The sequence below is a fragment of the Oryzias latipes genome, chromosome 16 (assembly GCF_002234675.1).
Source record: "Oryzias latipes chromosome 16, ASM223467v1".
Lineage (NCBI taxonomy): Eukaryota > Metazoa > Chordata > Actinopteri > Beloniformes > Adrianichthyidae > Oryzias > Oryzias latipes.
The window spans coordinates 21,790,806-21,809,122 of record NC_019874.2 but is presented as its reverse complement, the minus strand read 5'-3'; the positions used below and the strand labels follow the sequence as shown (position 1 = coordinate 21,809,122).

General features: G+C 36.5%; 1 protein-coding gene across 4 annotated transcripts; it reads left to right on the top strand.

The window, feature by feature from the left end:
- Positions 1-736: 736 nt before the first annotated feature.
- Positions 737-15,488, top strand: LOC101158476 (E3 ubiquitin-protein ligase CBL). Of its 4 annotated transcripts, none has more exons than XM_023964006.1 (13): positions 737-1,326; positions 1,774-2,229; positions 8,489-8,635; positions 8,716-8,872; positions 8,948-9,069; positions 9,214-9,351; positions 9,430-9,517; positions 9,638-9,769; positions 11,723-11,902; positions 13,082-13,213; positions 13,408-13,448; positions 14,262-14,302; positions 14,910-15,022. In XM_023964006.1, coding segments are annotated over exons 2-13 (1,557 nt in total). In that variant the 5' UTR covers positions 737-1,326; positions 1,774-1,852; the 3' UTR covers positions 14,912-15,022. The 4 variants fall into 4 exon arrangements, with proteins under 4 accessions (XP_023819774.1, XP_020565939.2, XP_023819772.1 ...); XM_023964004.1 differs by having other exon boundaries at positions 746-1,326; positions 14,906-15,488; XM_023964005.1 differs by having other exon boundaries at positions 748-1,326; positions 11,726-11,902; positions 14,906-15,488.
- The last annotated feature ends 2,829 nt before the right edge of the window (positions 15,489-18,317 follow it).

Genomic DNA, 18,317 nt, shown 5'->3' with positions numbered 1-18,317 from the left:
TGTTGGCACCCCTGAGGTTTCTTCGTTTTTTCTGGAATACGTTTTTTTTTGGAGTTTTTCCTTACCGCGAAGGGGGTCTAAGGGCAGGGATGCCCAGTATAGCTTAGTCAGTTTGTTAGTTCATTTTAGTATTTTCCTATTAAATTCTATGTATTTATGATCCTTATGATTTTATGTTTGACTTTTTCAATTACCTATATGAAAGCCCATTGAGACGACTGTTGTTGTGAATTTGGGCTATACAAATAAAATTGAATTGAATTGAATACAGTAGAAATATTTTATATTTTCTTGTGTCTAACATGCATTTCTGAAAGAGAGGGTCCTAAGATACATACACAACGAAATAATAAATTTGGTGTACATTCAGTCAGTCATTCATCTTCGAATCCGTTTGTTCCTTCTCGGGGTCACGGGGCTGCCGGAGCCTATCCCACTTGTGTGCGAAGGCTGGGGACACCCTGGACCAGTTTGTTGCAGGGTGTTTGTAAAATTTGGTGTTTGTACTACTAAGTTTCTGACTATTTGAAAAACTGACTCCACTAGAGCAGGAAGCTTCTGGTTTGCCATAGTAGCTTCTATGCTGCACCAACAAGCTTTTTCGAACAGCCAGTTTTTTCACCTGCTCCTGATTCGCAACAATTTGAATAAAGAAATTCTCAGAAATGCAACTTTAATCTTAATTTTCTTATTATATTTCCTCCATTATGGGAAAATGCCAAAAGAACATATTAAAAACATCAAAAATACAATTTTGATTAGGAACATACATGAGGTGTGCCTGAGGCTGCTGAAAGGTTGAGAGTATTTAAGTTAAATTAAAGAAAAAATGTTATTTGATCATAGTACTAGTTGGATTGGCGTCAAAAATGAACTGAGTTTTCAGGAATCCCATGAAATGGTTCCTTCCAATTGCACCCTAAATCTGAGGACCCTGGTCATAAGCAGGTGAGCATTAGTAACCCTCTGCGTATCAGGAAGTCGTTGTTGCTGTTCATTCTGCTCTCACTCCATTTACTTTTGAGCTCACTCCTCCCTCTCATCCTCCCTCCCTCGCTCACCCCACCCTCACAAATCTTTCTCTCTGTTTGCCTGCTTGAGCAGCAGAGCAAAGAAAACAACCACGTTTGTTTCGCTGCAACCAGGAAACCGATGAGTCTGAGCTGAGACAAGGGAGAACAGCGGGGTGACAACCAAAGGCTAAGAAGGAGCTGCAGCAGTTGGGTTCAAGGCCATGACAAAGCGCATGATTCCGCTGTGCTGCTGGTGTTCTTGTTCTGTTGACCCTGAGAATGTGGGACAGCTCTGCTGCTGACATAACGACTGGTAAGCGGAGTTCTGGTACAAAGGTGTGGAGTGGAGAGAAAATGAAGGGTGGGGAGTGAGGTGATAAAAGTTTGAACTGCTTTCAGGACTGAGAGTCAGTTGCAAACGTTGCTTTTCTGTGTTTTGAGTATGCCTTATGGAATTTTTTGAATGTGAAGTTCACACGCTTTCACATTCTCTGGGACAGGTTGATGGAGGAATACAAGAACAGCAGTTGATTTTCTCACACAAAATTTCAAACATTTTCTCAAATGTCATCTGACTAACACATTGTTCAAAGAAAAATGTGTTCTTTCTAAGTAAAACGAACACTTAGAGATTATTTTCAAAGGCATCAAAAATTGCGAGAATTCAAACATTTGAGCCTCCGCTGCTTTGACAGATTTGTTTTTGAATCATTGTCACGCATTCAAAGTGTAACTCTTGACATTGTGCTGTTGGTTTTAGTCACGCCTCCTTCTGCCTTCACCCAAGGGCTGAAATTAGAAGTGGTTTTGCTTCACTTCATCCTCAAGCAAACTGTGAAATGATGGCAAAAGCGGGTTCAGGAGCACCCAAGAGTCCAAACCTGAGCTCCCAGCCTCCTCTCAGTAAAGAGCGACAGATGGTGGACAAGAGCCTCAAAAAGCTGGACAGGCTCCACAATCTGTGCACAAACCCCCGGCTGGGCCTGAAGAACAGCCCGCCTTACCTGCCGGATCTGGTGAGGGAGACTCTGACGCTGCTCCATCAGGTTTGGGAGCCCTACCTCGGCTATAGTTCAGCAGGAGGGCAGTTTCCCAGAGGGGATGAGGCCACGTACCTGGGAGTTCACGTCAGAAACCTGCTGGATAAAACAGAAAAGGCCATGCTGCTGTTCAAGGACGGACGGGAGAAGATATTTGATGAGACATCGAGCTGCAGGTAAGGCAGTGAACAAATCCTATTTGGAGCTGTTTGTAATCTTGTTTTTAATGAATTTGACTTTTTAAAAAGTTTTTTACATCAAGAAACAATACATCTATTTATGAAAACTAAAAATGAAAAAGTTACAAGTTAGAAAATGATTTTTATCTGTTGCTTTTGCCTTTAATGACCCCAAAGAGGTCATTTGCATCTGAATAACACTATTGATTATTTTATTTCCTTAATTTAAGTTTGAAACAGTTTTTGAATTCAACATGTTTTTCTTTTTTTTTTAAATTTTTTAATCACCTGTTTTGACATTTTGCTTTTTGATTGTTGGTTAGAAAAATAAAAGACATCAAAAACCATTTACGGGTATTTTGAACTTTTCTTATTAATCATTAACATTTTTGTCAAAAAATGTTGGAATTTCAGTCTAGATGTATATAAATTATCTCAAAATATCTGAAAGTTAAAGCAAACCGGACTATAGCGATTGTAAGTAGTGTTCTTCCACATTTAAAGATATTTGCTATTTTAAAATGTCTTGTACTCATACACATAATCTATGTTTGTACATATGTAAATATATATAGATGTTGGGAAGACAACTTGTTCTTCTGCCCCTTTTAAATGATTCAGATAAGGGAAATAAATCTAAAGTGAAAAAGAAACAAAACGGTATATTTACACATATATATACTTCCCCTGTCGCTTACTTCCCTTACCTGAATAATTTAAAAGGGGCAGAAGAACAAGTTGTTTTCACAAGATCTATTGTTTTTTGTCATTGTGGAAATGAAAAAATAAAGAAATTGAATTAAAATGTGCTGAGAGAATAGCCACATTTATCTGAACAACCCTAAAATGGAATGTCAAAATAGTTCAAACTCACATGTGATCACTAAAATTAATAACAAATATTAAGTAAATTTTATTAATATTAAGTAAATATTCTAATGGAATGCCATTAGAATATGATAATGTTACTGTGATTGCTGATTAATTAAAAAGGATAAATCTGGTTTGCGTGAAAAGCAAAATTTAGTTTAAAAGAAATTCTCTGAAAATGTTCTTAAAATTGTTCTTGCTGTTTTAAGGATTTTGTTTTGATGTTTTTGTAACATTCTTAATGTTTACCGCAGCAGCATCCACGGAAATCTATACATTTATGGAAGAAACTGTTTCAAAGTATTTCTATTTTAGTTATAATTTGTTTTACAAGTCGATTTACAGAAAAAAAGTGCAAAACTTTAACCACCAGGACAAAAAACTGTTTGGATTGACCTCACAGTTATTAATCAATCGCCTGCTGAGCTAGTAAATAAACATTTGATATTTCATCCTGAACAAATCTAAGAAACAAATCCGAGCAAGACCCATTTTTCATGATATTTCTTTGCAAGCTTACCCTTTGTGATAAAGAAACTAGTGGGATTAAAGGCCAGTGCGTGAGTTTATTACTGGAACCCTAAAACATCTGAATTGATATTAATTCCTTAGAAACACAAAGTGTAAAAGTTAATTTTTACATTAATAAAATCTTTCTTTTATGAAATGATGGTTGTTGACGTAAACCTTTATAACCGGAATTTTTTAACAAGGAAAAGCTGAGGCGCAAAAATGAAGCGCATTCCCTGCCCCTACAAATATAAACATGAACCTCCGTGTGTTGTTACAATGACCCTCGTCTGTAAACTTGGCTAAAATACAGAATTTCCAGCAGTGACTTTGTGATTTTTCTTCTGCATGAAGGTTGAGCAGCTTTTAAGAATCCCCCGTTGTGAATACAAACAGCAGAGCAGGAAACAGCGCCAAATATTCGTCTTTGTGATGCCAATTTGCAAAACAATAGAAAATAAAACAAAACTCTTTGACTTTGAGCAAAATGAAGAAGTGATTTTTCTCTCATAAACAGACATTTTTCCTCTCTTAAAATGCGTTCATCCCTGTTTTTTTCTTTTTCTTTATTCAGCTAGTTGCGGCAGTGTTGCTGACCTGATTGCTGTTTTTTTAGATCATCTTTTTACAGAATTGGACAATCAGATAATAAATCTGCATCGTATCTTCCTGTCTTACAACAGATGGGCCACTAACTTGCTTTGTCAGGCAAACGGCAAAGTCTCTGCGTAGAATGTTTTATGCTAATTGCATAAAAAATACTTTACCGCAGCAATCTGGCCTGAGAATAAATTTAACCTCCTGATGCTTATTGATGTAAATATGCATCTGCTCCAAATTAACCTTTATTTAGCATCTGCTTGAAAGAAAAAAATATGTGATTCTTTTTTCATAGCAGGAAATAAAGTCAGGTTTTAAGGCGTTTAAGTTAATAATAAAAAATGCAATTTTTTGAAAGTTATCAAAGCTGAACAAAGGTGGAAATGTTGACGACTATAGTAATCAGCTGAGAATTAAAAGAGAACTGAGATCCAGCTGAGGGTGTAAATAGTCAAATGAAGATTTTAGTGGTTTGATTTAATGTCTGAGACATCAGACATACCGTCAGTGAAAGATAAATGCAAAATAACTAACTTTCTCTACCATTTGGACTTCCTCAAATGTACAATGAAGCGTACAATAAAGTCGTAAAAACTTAACATAAAAAAGAATTCAAATTAATGACTTGAGACAGAGCGAAAAAGTTTCAGTCAGAAAAAAAAATGAATATAGAACAGTTTGGAACAACAATAATTGTACTGTAAAATTTGACAATTTGTTATATTTGTTAAGGAATCGCGAAGAAATTTATTCTGAAAATTCTGTTGCTTGAAAAAAAATGTAGTTAGGAATACACCATTGTTTACAACCACTTATCGGGAAAACTTGAAGTGGAAGATAAATGTAGGCTACAAAAAAGACACTGTGAATATAAACCTTTGGATTTCACAAGAAGTTTATTCAAGTTAAGAGTTGTGCAGTAAAACTTCGTCCCTGGAGTAGGTTTTTTTTTAAAATATCGCTACAGTAAATGTAATTCAACTAATGTACTACCGGTGTTAGCATTTAGACTAAAACTCTCATACAAGTACTAGCCTCAATGGAAACAAATAATCACATGATTAAAATATATCTATATATCTATATCTATATATCTATCTATATATATATCTATATATAGATAGATATATATCTATCTATCTATATATCTAAATATCTATATATATATATAAATATATATATAGCAACGTGGAGGACGGTTCAGGCTTCCACGGCGTGCGTTAAATAGTGATAACACATATTTTTTTGGCCATTAACCCTTACATATTGCATTTACTGAAACTGTTTATCTGTGAATTTTTTGTTAAAAAATATTTGATGTCAGAATCAAAACAATCCATAAATGTATGTTTTTAGATTCTGTTCAGGCTGTTTTTTTACATTTAACATTTAAAATTTCCTTTCACAGTTTTAAAGAAATTTATCAAAACAACTTTTTTTAGCTTTAGGAATGACCGACAAAGAAAACTGAAAATAATCTAAAATAATTTGGAAACAGAAACACTTGAGTTTTAAAAGAAAATCACGCTGCAGAAAATTTAGAAACCGGTTCATAAGACTAAATATGGAGAAACACACAGATTGTGACAATTGGACACTTGCAAATGACAGTGACTGATGATCACTGAAGCACAAAACTCCCTGGTATTCAACAATTTATCTTCAATGAGCGTTCTTTTATGTAACAGCTGTACAATTTACCACAGCATTTCCATCTTTAGAGTTGTATTTTTAACTACATGGGTTTAGCCAGAGCGAGAGATGTGGCTTACGTGTTTCCTCCCGTCTCCTACTACACCACTCCAACCCTCAACATAGGTTTTCTCATTTTCTTTTTTTGATGGTATGCATCTGCAAAATCGGAAGAAATCTGAATTTGTTATGAACCCTGAATGTTCTGAGATGCAAGAGAGGCCTTTTTGTTAATTAAAAAAACAAAACAATTTAGATTAGGCGAAGATGCAAATGGAACATGTGGGTGGTATAAGTGGACATCATTGTGATGTCATGCTGAACAAGTTTAATTTGGCATTCTTTTGGCATGCATTGCACAGACACCATCACGTAGGCATGTTTATCTGTTAAGATTTCATATTAAACAAATTTAAATAATAAAACTAAAATTTTGTGTGGTGTACCTGGTGCACCAAACCTGTGTGACAATTAAAAATAATAATAATAAAAAAAAAAGAGACTAAAAGTAAAATAAAAAATAAAGAGAGTTATGAAACTCCTTTCAGGTTTTCTGAAGTGAAGCACTGGCCAGTGGAACATTTTGTGGTATTTACAAAGAGGCATGCAACAGTCAAGCATCCTGTTTGCAAGCTGGACTACCTGATCTGTGCTTGTGTATGGAAAGTATCTGCAATGCAGCAGCGATGAAAGCTTTACTGAACCTGAGCATTGCAATATGAATATTGATCGATGGTTTCAAATGGAAGAAATGATTAGAAGTTGTACATTATCATTCCAACTTTTTGAAATTGAAATTATGTGAACTGTAATGGTGAAAATAAAAAAACACCATAATTCAGAATTGGTTTACCCGTCTGAGTTGTAACAACGCTGGCACCTTGATGCTGCATTTTATGTGTTAAACTTTGCCCGCATTCTGGGTCAGGTACTAGTCCTGACTGCAGAAAGACTGTTGCTGCTGCCTGGAGCTATGTTCACTGCATGTGACATGCATTTAAGAACGCGCTAAACAAACATTCCTGAACATGAGTTTAGCCCATGGTGTTCACACTGGACAAGCACGGAAAGGCTTCATCTGCTTTTTCGACTGTTAACTAGCGCATGTCCGCTACCTACAGCTGGAAGAGACTTGGTGCAAAATGTTAAATCTGTGCAAATGAATCCAGCTCCAGGCTTTTTCTTTCACAGCTCTATTCGGATACATTTCCTCCTCCACTATCAAATGTTTCAACGGTTGGTACTTTCGAGATTGACAAGGGACGCCATTCATACGTCGCGACCAAATCCGAGTCCACGGTTGGGCAAAGTTCAACCTGGTTTAAGTTACAACACGTGGCATGCACGTAGAGCCGGAGTGCCATCAATGCATGTATGTGAGACATTCTAATGAGGAAACCTGAAACATGCGATTACATGCCTTTACAGAGATTTTTCATTGGAAACGCGCTTTGCCAACGGCCGTGTGAACGTAGCTTCAAAGCCAGACTGGAGTCACAGTTTGACACTTGAGCATTTGTCAGTTGTTTTTTCTTTTCTCAAAGCTTTGAGTTTGTGGTCTTGCAGGAAGGGATATTTGCACTTTGTCGTTGTCAACTCAGTACATGTCTTTGGAGAATTTGTCACCTTAAAGTTACAGTTGAAAGTACTGTTCACAGTGTAAATTACAGCGACTGCTGTCTCCACAGAACAGCAAGTTGTTTCATTTTTGCTGCTAACAGCTTGAAAGCTCTTTTCTTTCTTTGGTCAGGAGCATAAACCTCTATAATAAAAAGGTCAATTAATGCTTTTGGATCCCATTGTACCTTTTTTTTCTGTGAAAGTTCAATTTAGATTTTTTTGAGTCTGTTCACATTTTAGCTATTAAATAGACATGCAAATATATTTTATGTGGATTGAAGATTAAATACATAATTTGCAAGAGATTGTTCTTTAACCAATTGCTTATAGATGTGCTGATATTAGTAATTGAATACCAATCTGTCACCAGGAGCAAGGGTCATCTGGCCATCAGTGTTCTTTCACTGAACTTTATATACTTTATACTAGTTTCTGAGTAGTATAACTAAGAGTAGAGAAACAAGTTCAAACCTAAGTTTCTTTTAAAAGTGATGCTTTCAAACCATTTATTGTAGTTTTTTTTATTCTATCAAACCATTTTTCATTCATTCATTAATTCATCTTCTACCGTTTATTCCCTTTCGGGGTCACAGGGCTGCCAGAGCCTATCCCGGCCACTTGTGGGTGAAGGCAGGGGGCACCCTGGACAGTTTGCCAGTCTGTCGCAGGGTTTATTCTATCCAACCGTTTTTCCTGATTTGTAATTGTGCTAATTCACACTTTAAATAGATTTACTCAACGAAGGCCTCAAAATACTCAGTCAGGTAGAAAAATCAATGTGAAAATTCAATACTGGAGATAAAATCTCTATTTCTTAAAGCCCAGGGGGCTTTCACATTTGTTCCACACCACCCGATGAACTAGTCAGAAAACACAAGCCGCTGCAAGGCCTGAGACGACAGGTATTTCCATGCACAGTGCTTGTCTTCTGCCATTAAATGCCTTCTACGGTTTTCCATCTTAGGAGGAATCTCACCAAACTGTCCCTGCTGTTCAGTCATATGCTGTGGGAGCTGAAGGCCATGTTTCCAGGGGGGCACTTTCAGGGTGACACCTACAAGCTGACAAAGAGTAAAGCAGAGGAGTTTTGGAGACGTTCTTTTGGTAACAAGTATGTGCCATATTTCCAGGATGAACCGATGGGGTCTTTTCCTTGGTTTGTTCCATGTTTTGTTCATTTTGTGCTGACAGGTGCATTGTCCCGTGGAATCATTTCAAACAGCAGCTGAGAACTGTGCATCCGTTTGAGGAGAGGATGGAGGCTATGGCTCTCAAATCAACTATTGATCTCACCTGTAATGACTACATCTCTGTGTTTGAGTTTGACATCTTCACGAGGCTGTTTCAGGTTAGCAGAAAGTATGAAAGAGTAGGTGTTCCTGTGATTAAACGTCCTCTGACGTCACCGTCTTTCTACTCTTAGCCGTGGAGTTCGCTCATAAGGAACTGGAACCACATGGCAGTGACTCACCCTGGTTACATGGCTTTCCTCACTTATGACCAGGTGGTAGAACGGTTGGAGCACTACCTACACAAACCTGGAAGGTGAGAATGCGTGCAGCCACGGCCCATCGCTGATGCACAGAAAAAGACAATCCCTTTCATCTCACAGTTACAATATTCTTTAGAAGTGCATTTATTTTTTTCCAAACTCTGGCTGTGAATTATTTTGTTACTCTCTTTTTGAAGCTACATATTTCGCCTGAGCTGCACAAGAATGGGTCAGTGGGCCGTTGGCCATGTGACTGCTGAAGGGGACATCATCCAAACCCTCCCAGGGGACACACCTCTCTATCAAGCGCTTATTCAAGGATTCAAGGAAGGCTGGTAAGGACAAGCAAGCACCCCCATGTCATGAGTTTTTCTCTTTTTATAACCCCTCTCTAAGTGGTCCTGTGCCTGTAGTTACTTGTATCCAGATGGTCGAGATGTGAACCCTGAACTCACCTGCCTGTGTGAAACAGCTCAAAAGCAAACAGTCCAAGTTACAGAGGTAAAGCAAACTTGTTATTTATCAGCTCGATTGGGAGCAGAGTCTTGAAGTTTTATGGGAGACTAACTTTTATATCTATGTTTGCTGCTGTGACTTTATGGTCATACTCTTGCACAACAGGAGCAGTATGGGCTTTACTGTGAGATTGGAAGCACCTTCGAGCTGTGTAAGATCTGTGCAGAGAAGGATAAAGACACCCGCATCAAGCCCTGTGGGCATCTTCTGTGCAAGTCTTGTCTCTTTGGCTGGCAGGTACGGTAAAAGCCCCCACTTATATAGTTACCCATCTGCAGAATCACAGGCCAGTCTAAAGCTATTTCCCATTTTTTTGCACCTTATAATGAGATAGATTATGATCAGTGAAGTGTAACAGTCTCTCTTGGCTGGACATGAAGTATTTTTGGAGCTGTGCAAAAACAGGCCCCCTTAAAATAAACAAAATAATTATTTTAACGCAAAAAAATCTTTAATGTTCTAAGATTTGCTTTCTTAATCTAAGATTATTTTGCTGTTGAAAAACTTCTGAATAGGAGTTAAGACAAATTTTCTTTTTACCTTCTTGGGATTCAGTTTTTGCAGCAAAGCTTTGTGCTTCACATTTAGATATGATGAGAAATACTTCTCTTTTTTTCTTCTTTCTCTCATTATTAATAAACAAATGATGATACCCTCTGTAAATAACTCCATCGCATCTATGGAGTGTTTTGCCTAACTATATTTATAAAACTTAATTAATAAAACCTTTTAAAAAAAGTAATTGATGTGCAAACCAGAAGTGTTTAATTATTTAAAGGAAAAGGTCTTTAGAATGTGGATGAAATCAGCACTCTAACCCTAAGATTTCATGCGGCATCTGTTTTTTTTGTTCTAAAGTGCTGCAGAGACAAGATGTTTCTGTTTGAATAGAATAGAATAGAATAGAATAGAATAGAATAGAATAAAATAAAATAAAATAAAATAAAATAAAATAAAATAAAATAAAATAAAATAAAATAAAATAAAATAAAATAAAATAAAATAAAATAAAATAAAATAAAATAAAATAAAATAAAGCAATATAAAATAAAATAAACTGAAATAAAAAGAAAAGAAAGGAATAGAGTAGAGTAGAGTAGAGTAGAGTAGAGTAGAGTAGAGTAGAGTAGAGTAGAGTAGAGTAGAGTAGAGTAGAGTAAAATAGAATAGAATAGAATAGAATAGAATAGAATAGAATAGAATAGAATAGAATAGAATAGAATAGAATAGAATAGAATAGAGTGGAGTGGAGTGGAGTAGAGTAGAGTAGAGTAGAGTAGAGTAGAGTAGAGTAGAGTAGAGTAGAGTAGAATAGAATAGAATGGAATAGAATAGAATAGAATAGAATAGAATAGAATAGAATAGAATAGAATAGAATAGAATAGAATAGAATAGAATAGAATGGAATGGAATGGAATGGAATGGAATGGAATAGAATAGAATAGAATAGAATAGAATTTTATTACAAACTTGAGATCCAAATGTAAAAAAACAAAGACAAAAGACATACAGGAGGTGTTTCCATTCTGCGTCACACCGACCTTTCAGGTGAAGCCATCCATCAGGGAAGTAAACAACTGACTATTATTTTCAAAAAGAGCCTTTAGTTTTCTAAGAAAAACAATCACTAAAGATCTAAAATTTGGTTAAATTGAGCAAACCTGGTTTCTTGTGTAGAGTCCCTCCCTCTGACTTTTTATCAACATCCAATCAGACGAGCTGCTCTCAAACTACCGGTTATTTCCAGATGGCCTTTATCAGTTTGTCACTATACAACCTCCACAGACCAGATGCCATTCTTAAAAAGCTGCAGAGCAGCATGTCCTGACATTTGGCTCAGCACTTCCTGTGTGAGGTCAGCTCCCTTTTCTCTATTAATGACATTCACCTATATTAAAAGCCATGAGACGATGAGATGCGTGTGAAGCACAGAAACAATGTGATCAACTCGATGAAGGTCATCCCACAGTGGAAAGATTTCATGTAAGTCTAAATTCTGATCAAAAGGGAGCACTAAGTCTTTTTAATCAAAAGAATTTCTCAAAGATAGTGTCGGTTGAATGTGGTGTTTTCCACCATCATTGCCTTCCCTTTGATGGCAGGTTTCACACGCATCAAACCTGTGTAAGCTGTGTAGTAGTGCTAGATTAACATTACACTTGTGTTCACCTTATTGTTTGTGTTCTCCAGCAGAAGTCTGTAGGCAACACCTGCCCTTACTGCCGCTGCGACATCAAGGGAACAGAGTCTGTCCTCATCGAGCCGTTCCTGAAGGACAGCAGTGACTGGGAGGAAGAGGCAGATGAGAGAGAGGAGGGGGACCACGAGGACATTGAAATGATGATAAAGGAAATGGCTGCTCTGAAGAAGGTATCTCCTGTAGTTTTTTGTTTCTTTTTGTTCTGTACATCAAAATATAAATATAGTGATGGGTGAATATCTGGACGTCCTTGATATTTTAGTTTCCTTTACAAAGATGTCCTCAGTTGGTATTTCTATTGATTCTCTTCACAGTCTGGTTGAGAGAAAAGACAAATTGATGGTTTTAAGATAAAGGGAATTTTAGGAAATATGAAGATAAATCAAAGCGTTAGATAACTTTTTAAACCCTAAAATTTGTTGAGAAATCAGGGATAGCGTAGGACCAATTATTATCTAAAGTGTATTTTACCCAAAGACATGTGAGTTATGAAACTTTACACCTGGTTGAAACCTGGCTACACTCCTCAAATGCACACTTGTGTTTATTTGAGTAAAAAAAAAAAACACATTCATTATTCTCAACATTTCCATGTAAGGATCATTTTAAATATTGTAAAAGAAAGTCAACATTATACTATCCTTTTTTGACTTAAAGACCCAGTCTGATGAAAATTGTGTTTTTAGCATGTTCTTGTTTTAAAATAGCATTTCTGAGTTTTTCTTAATTCAAGTCTTTGTAAATCAGGAGCAGAAAAAAAAACGCTGTTTGAAAAAGCTTGTTGTTTTGATGTAGAAGCTAGGATTGGCAGGCCACAAGCCCCCTGCTTTGCTCCATTCTGATGCATCTACTTGCAGACACATGGATCCATGTACGTCTTCGTCTTCCTTGTCTGAGCTGGTATCTGACTCAAAACTGTATGGCTGGATGGTTCCAATATTGCTCAGCATTTTTGTTGCATCAGTAGTGTGACGTTGGAGTTGTAGGGGGGCTGTAAGCTAGTGGGAGACTTCGTACAGCAGAGAGCTTTCAGTAATGGGGAGGGGAAGGGGAGATGGGGTTGCTCCTCACCAATAGTCCAACGCACAACTCAGAGGTGAATATCAGATCAACTCCTGTCACGCTGCAGAAACTATCTCCTAGAAAACGATACAGATTTTTTAAAATTTTGGTTAAAATCTGCATAACCACAATTGAAAGACCACTGGGGACACTTTTTTAAAATTATCTTTCTCTCTTAACCTTTTCCTGCAGTTTTCAGATTTCCAGATTTTCCTAGATTTTGGTGGGAATAAGTCCCCCCCCCCCCCCCCCCCCCCCCCCATAGACTGATTAAATCTTTTATACAGATTTCCAGCTTGGATCCCCAAGTTTGCACATCCTCTTCACCAACACCCCTCCACAACCTTACGGGCTCCCCCTGCCCCTCTCCATCCAGCTGCTCTCAGACATCTGGGAACAACCCAACGCGCACTCGTTCGGTAAGTTTTTCCTACATTTTATTTTGTGTTTTACTGTTTTTTTTGTGAACTTGCTGACACACAGAGTTGATGTGTTACTTTTCTTGTTCAAAACATTCAGTTGTTAAAATTCAAACCAACAAGCTCCTTGTTGGTCTGTGTTTATGTAAATGAGTTTGCAAAGCAACTCTGACCTGTTTCTGTTTCCTCTTCAGGCTCACACTGGCACTGAAACACATAGAAACAAAAACCAAAGGTATGACCTCGCTCTGTGTCGAGGCCAGAAGGATCATACTTCTGGAAAATGTTTATTTTAGCTTCTCCTTTCTTGTATTTCCTTCTGCCAGTTTTTATTTGCAAATTTTTACCTTTAGATTTCCATTACTCACAAACGTTTTTTTTAAATCAATGAATTCTATAAATGTATTTGATACAACTAGCAAACATGTAATCTAATATAGCAAATAGAATACTAATATCTTTCAAACAATAGAATTTTTTGCTTATTTCTTCTTTTCTTCGCTTAAAAAAATCACTTATAATCCAATTATGACATAGAATACATAGAATAATCCTACTAATAAAACATATCTGACATTTACAACTAGATAAGAATGTTTTATTATCATTTAAGCAGGATAACACAAGGCAGCTTATTTGTTTTGCAACTTTCTTATACAAAAGCAATTTAAAGATCCATGCCAAGTTGCTGAAAATTCTGACAAAAATAAAAACCTAAGATAAAGTAAAGAAAAAATAAAGTCATTTTGTTTTCAGTAAAATATTGGTCAAAAACTACTTAATGAACATGCATTTCAACTTTTATTTTACAGTGTCTTCGCACATTTTTCTTCTAAAATTCTTCAAATACATTTACAACAATTTTTGCAAAAGGTTTTTTAATTTCTCATCATTTTTTTTAAAACATCCGGACGAACTGCAATGACTAAGCACACTGCAGTAAGTCAATGCGAGAGACACAAGGAAGTATATTTATTGCTCAATTCCTGCAACCTGCTTAACTTGTATTTGCACATTTGTTTGTAACTTTCTTTTCTGAATTCTCCAGAAAACCCGATTCAGCGTCGACCTCCCAAATGAGTTTTGACTGTAAGTTACAGTTTAACATGTTTAAAATTTAGGTCCTTAATCACATGTGCGTTGTGTTAAAACCAAGCTTTTTTCCTTTTTCAGGGAAAATCGTTTAAAAAACTACTTTTACTTTGACTCCAAAGAAAATCAAAGTTTGAGTTGACAGATTAAAGTTAGCCTGCATGGGTTTAATCAGTCAAAAAAGGAGCTGGACATTGCTTTTTATCAAGATTAAGTTATAATTTTGTGTTAGGTTTTTTTTTTTTACTCTAAGGAGACAGAAGGGTGTGCTATGATAGATTAAAAAGTTGAACGGACTGGCAGATTCTTAGTCATAGAAACCACAACTGACCCAGAGAGAAATGGAACAAATCATACCAACACTTATATGCCCACAAGATGCCTTTTCTTATCAGTTAACATTTTTGTTAAATAAACAAAAAAGGGTTTCTTATAAGATGCACAGGAGTCATTTTCATAGTATCGGCATGCATATGCTATTTTTCTGTGAAAGATGGTCACAACTGTAGTTTGAAAATAAAATGTTATCGGTTATATGCAGTTATTCCCTAGTATTTTTTTAATACTGCTTTTTAAAGATTTCTTTCCTCTTTATTAAAGCAAGGATGGGAAATACCAGCACATTCAACGGGAGGAGACATACAGAGAATGAGGAAAGGAGGACAAGGCCTCGAAAAGACAGAAGCAGCCAAGGAGATATCACAAGAACAATTTCTTCCTGAGTGGCAGCCGACATCTGGAATCTAAAACAGCCTAAACAGGAAACCAGTAAAGACTAACACGGTTAGCCAGAAAATCAGTCTTCCGAGAATGTAACTGACAATTAACAACCGTCTTTCTGCACAAAAATACCAGTGGGCAGGACTAAGAAAAAAAAATCCCACTGTGGCCTCCTGCTGTTCGGTAATTACACTGCCTGCATCAACATGGTAAATTCACTAAGTCCCTAATATTGTCTCACGAACCATCTTTTTAGTAATGACTCCCAAAGCTTCAAAGAAAAAAATAAAAGCTTGCAAATGTAATTATGTAAGGAAAAATAGAAAGGCATTTATAATATAAAGAGAGGAGATTTTAAAATGCTACCTCATCTATTGTCTTGTAAATATGCAGCACAAATAAAAGGTACTCTGGCCAGGAGCCTGCAGGACAAATGAAAGAAATAAACGGCTAATAAGTCTGAGCTTCATTTGAATTTTTTCAATTCAATTTGTATATTTATGATCACACAAATAAACAAATATGACTTAATCTTTACTAGTTCCTTTTTTTAAACTTTTTGTATGTACGATGTCTTTAAATATGTTTGTCCATAAAGTGCATGTAAAAGTGGATGCATAAAAAGTTTCAGAGGAATTTTCTATAATACAAAGAAGGCAGGGTTTAGTGTCTTCTGTGTATGACCCTGACCTCATGACAGCAGCCCAAGGACTAAAACACCTCAGGAGGCTGCTAGATTACTCTGTGGGAAGATTGATGCAGCTGCCTCAGATACGCACAGGATGGAGAGGGAGCGCGATCAGCACCCTGTCGGAATCTAGAATATTAAGATGTACAATTTGAGACTTCTGTTAATCCTTCAGTGGGGAAATTAGATTGTTGCAGAAGCAACAAGGTTGCACCAAAAACTTAAATATTAGATAAAACGGAAAAAGATCCCCTGGAATGTTATGTTGAATGTATGACATACAACTTTCAACTTGAAAGAGTTATGTGACATATGTTAATTTGGGGATTTTTGTTGTTGTTATTTGAGTAAATGGTTTTGCAATTTCAATTGTAACAAAACCCCATCCCCATACGGGAATTCAGCTCGAAGACACTGAGTTACTGTGCAAAATAAGGTGAGATTATTTGCATAATCCTGCGATCCCAATATGACTGTGTTTCTATTCATGAGTTGCTCTGTATCTATATAACTACATCACATTTATCCCACACAATTTGCATGGACGGAGCCAAAAAGGGTGAACATGTAAAACTATTCTACCATTCTTTTTTTACCCAACTTTACATTTACATTGAAAATCTGGACTAAAGGATGATCATTTTTCTGATGTGGTGTCTTTTTGTTTCTATTTACCTCTGAATCCGAGCCTCAAGAGAGAAAAATACGGCCATCTTTGATCTGGAAAAGAGAAGAAAAAAAAACACCAGAAACAGTTGTTTCCCTATATTTGAATCAAATAAAAGTTGTTGCTTTTTAAAGAAAATCCTCTGTAATATTCTGTTTTGTCAGATTATATTAGGTCTTTACACAAATCCTGTTACAGTTGGAAAATTGATCAAAAGGATTTTTTTATCGTCAGATTTGACCTGCAAGAGAAGCAGCTGGAGTTGGCAGAAATTTGTAGTATTTTTGATGATGGAAGGAGCGTAAAGATGTGGAGTTGAGTAACAAAGGCAGAAGTGGGATTTACTCTCATCATATCAGTTGGCCAAAGGCGCAAATGTGCCTCAAGGATTGGCCTGATTGTTTGTTCCAGGATCCTGCAGACAATTTACTGGATGCACAAAAAATGCGTCAATTCGGCTTCTGCTAAAACTTTCTGTGGATCCTCTCTGCTGCCCACTGCTGGCAGAGGGTTGCTCTACATCTTGGATTTTAACAGGTCTAATCATACTTTTGTCTTTTTGCCAGCCTCTTTTCATACAAGTCTGACATCTGGATACATTAGAGGACACAGGAGAACTGAGCAGAATATGTCACAAACCTAACAAATTAAGCCTTGCTGAGGAAGACAGCCTACACTGTTACCATCAACACACACTTGATGTCATCTGCAGAGTGTGTGCACTGTGATAAAATCTACAATCATCATGATAAAACTGATCCTGAAAATTAGGTCTTTACTCATAGAAATAGTTCAGATCACTTCATACAAGTTTAATTGCAAATAGTTGCACATTCTGGTGTTTCACAACTGACAGGACTTTAAATTTCCGTTTTGTTAAAGATTTAATATACATTTTAATCTGATTGATTTCACTGTAAAACAACTATGCGGTTTCAGTAACTCTTCTGCAGATTCATGGGATGGTTCTTTTATTTTTATTTTTTTATTTTTGTCTAAAAAAAGGCCAAACTACCCCCTGCCTCAATCATTTTTCATGTTGCTGCAGAGAACTGTCTGAAGTTCAGGACTGATGTTCTGAACCACACAGACCCTTGACCAACAAAACTCTCCCCCCACAGGAAGGAGAGGAAATCAGTAGGGGAGTGGATTAAAGCTGAAAGAGACAGAGGTAGTGGGAGGTTGTAGCCTAGGGGTGAAAAGCTGCAGGAAAGCAGAACAGCATGCCGAAATGATGAATTCTAACAAGTACGAGGCTGTATTATTTAATAAATGTCAGAGAATCTGGTTTGAAGGACCCAAATGAATGAGACATGCACAGGTGGACACCCTTCATTCAATGAATATATGCTTCAACACGATAAAAACAAAAGTGACAAAAGAATCGGGCAATGCTGACTCAAAATTATAACTCTTTATTATGCTGAGGGGTGTTAGCTAACACAAGACAGCTGAACTGATTTAGAATTTAAACCTGGTGTGAACAAGAGTCAGAGGGAGCAGAAACAAAACCACACAGCAAGTATAACCAAAGGAAACGACCAATCATGAATAAACAATCCAATAAAAAAACAAGAAATATAAGTAAAATGGCACAGAACCTTTCCTTGTTTTTATTATTGTCTAAAAAGTTTAGGAAGTAATTCTGACTGCTTAATAACACCCAAACCATGGATTAATTCTGTCTATAGGCTGTTTAAGAAGATTCAGCTGCAGAGGAAGGGTGGTAAATAAACTATATTACTGATTTCCAAAGTAAAAGCAGTTGATGTCACTTAAAACTCAGAAGAAAACAACAGAAAAATTACTAAAGCACAGGAAAAAAATGAACGCACATTCAAATGTTAAGCAAAGAACTGAACCACAGTTAGAAATAGTCAAAACACACCACAAATGTATTTAAAAAAAGAGCTAAAGTAAAAAATATTCAACAAACA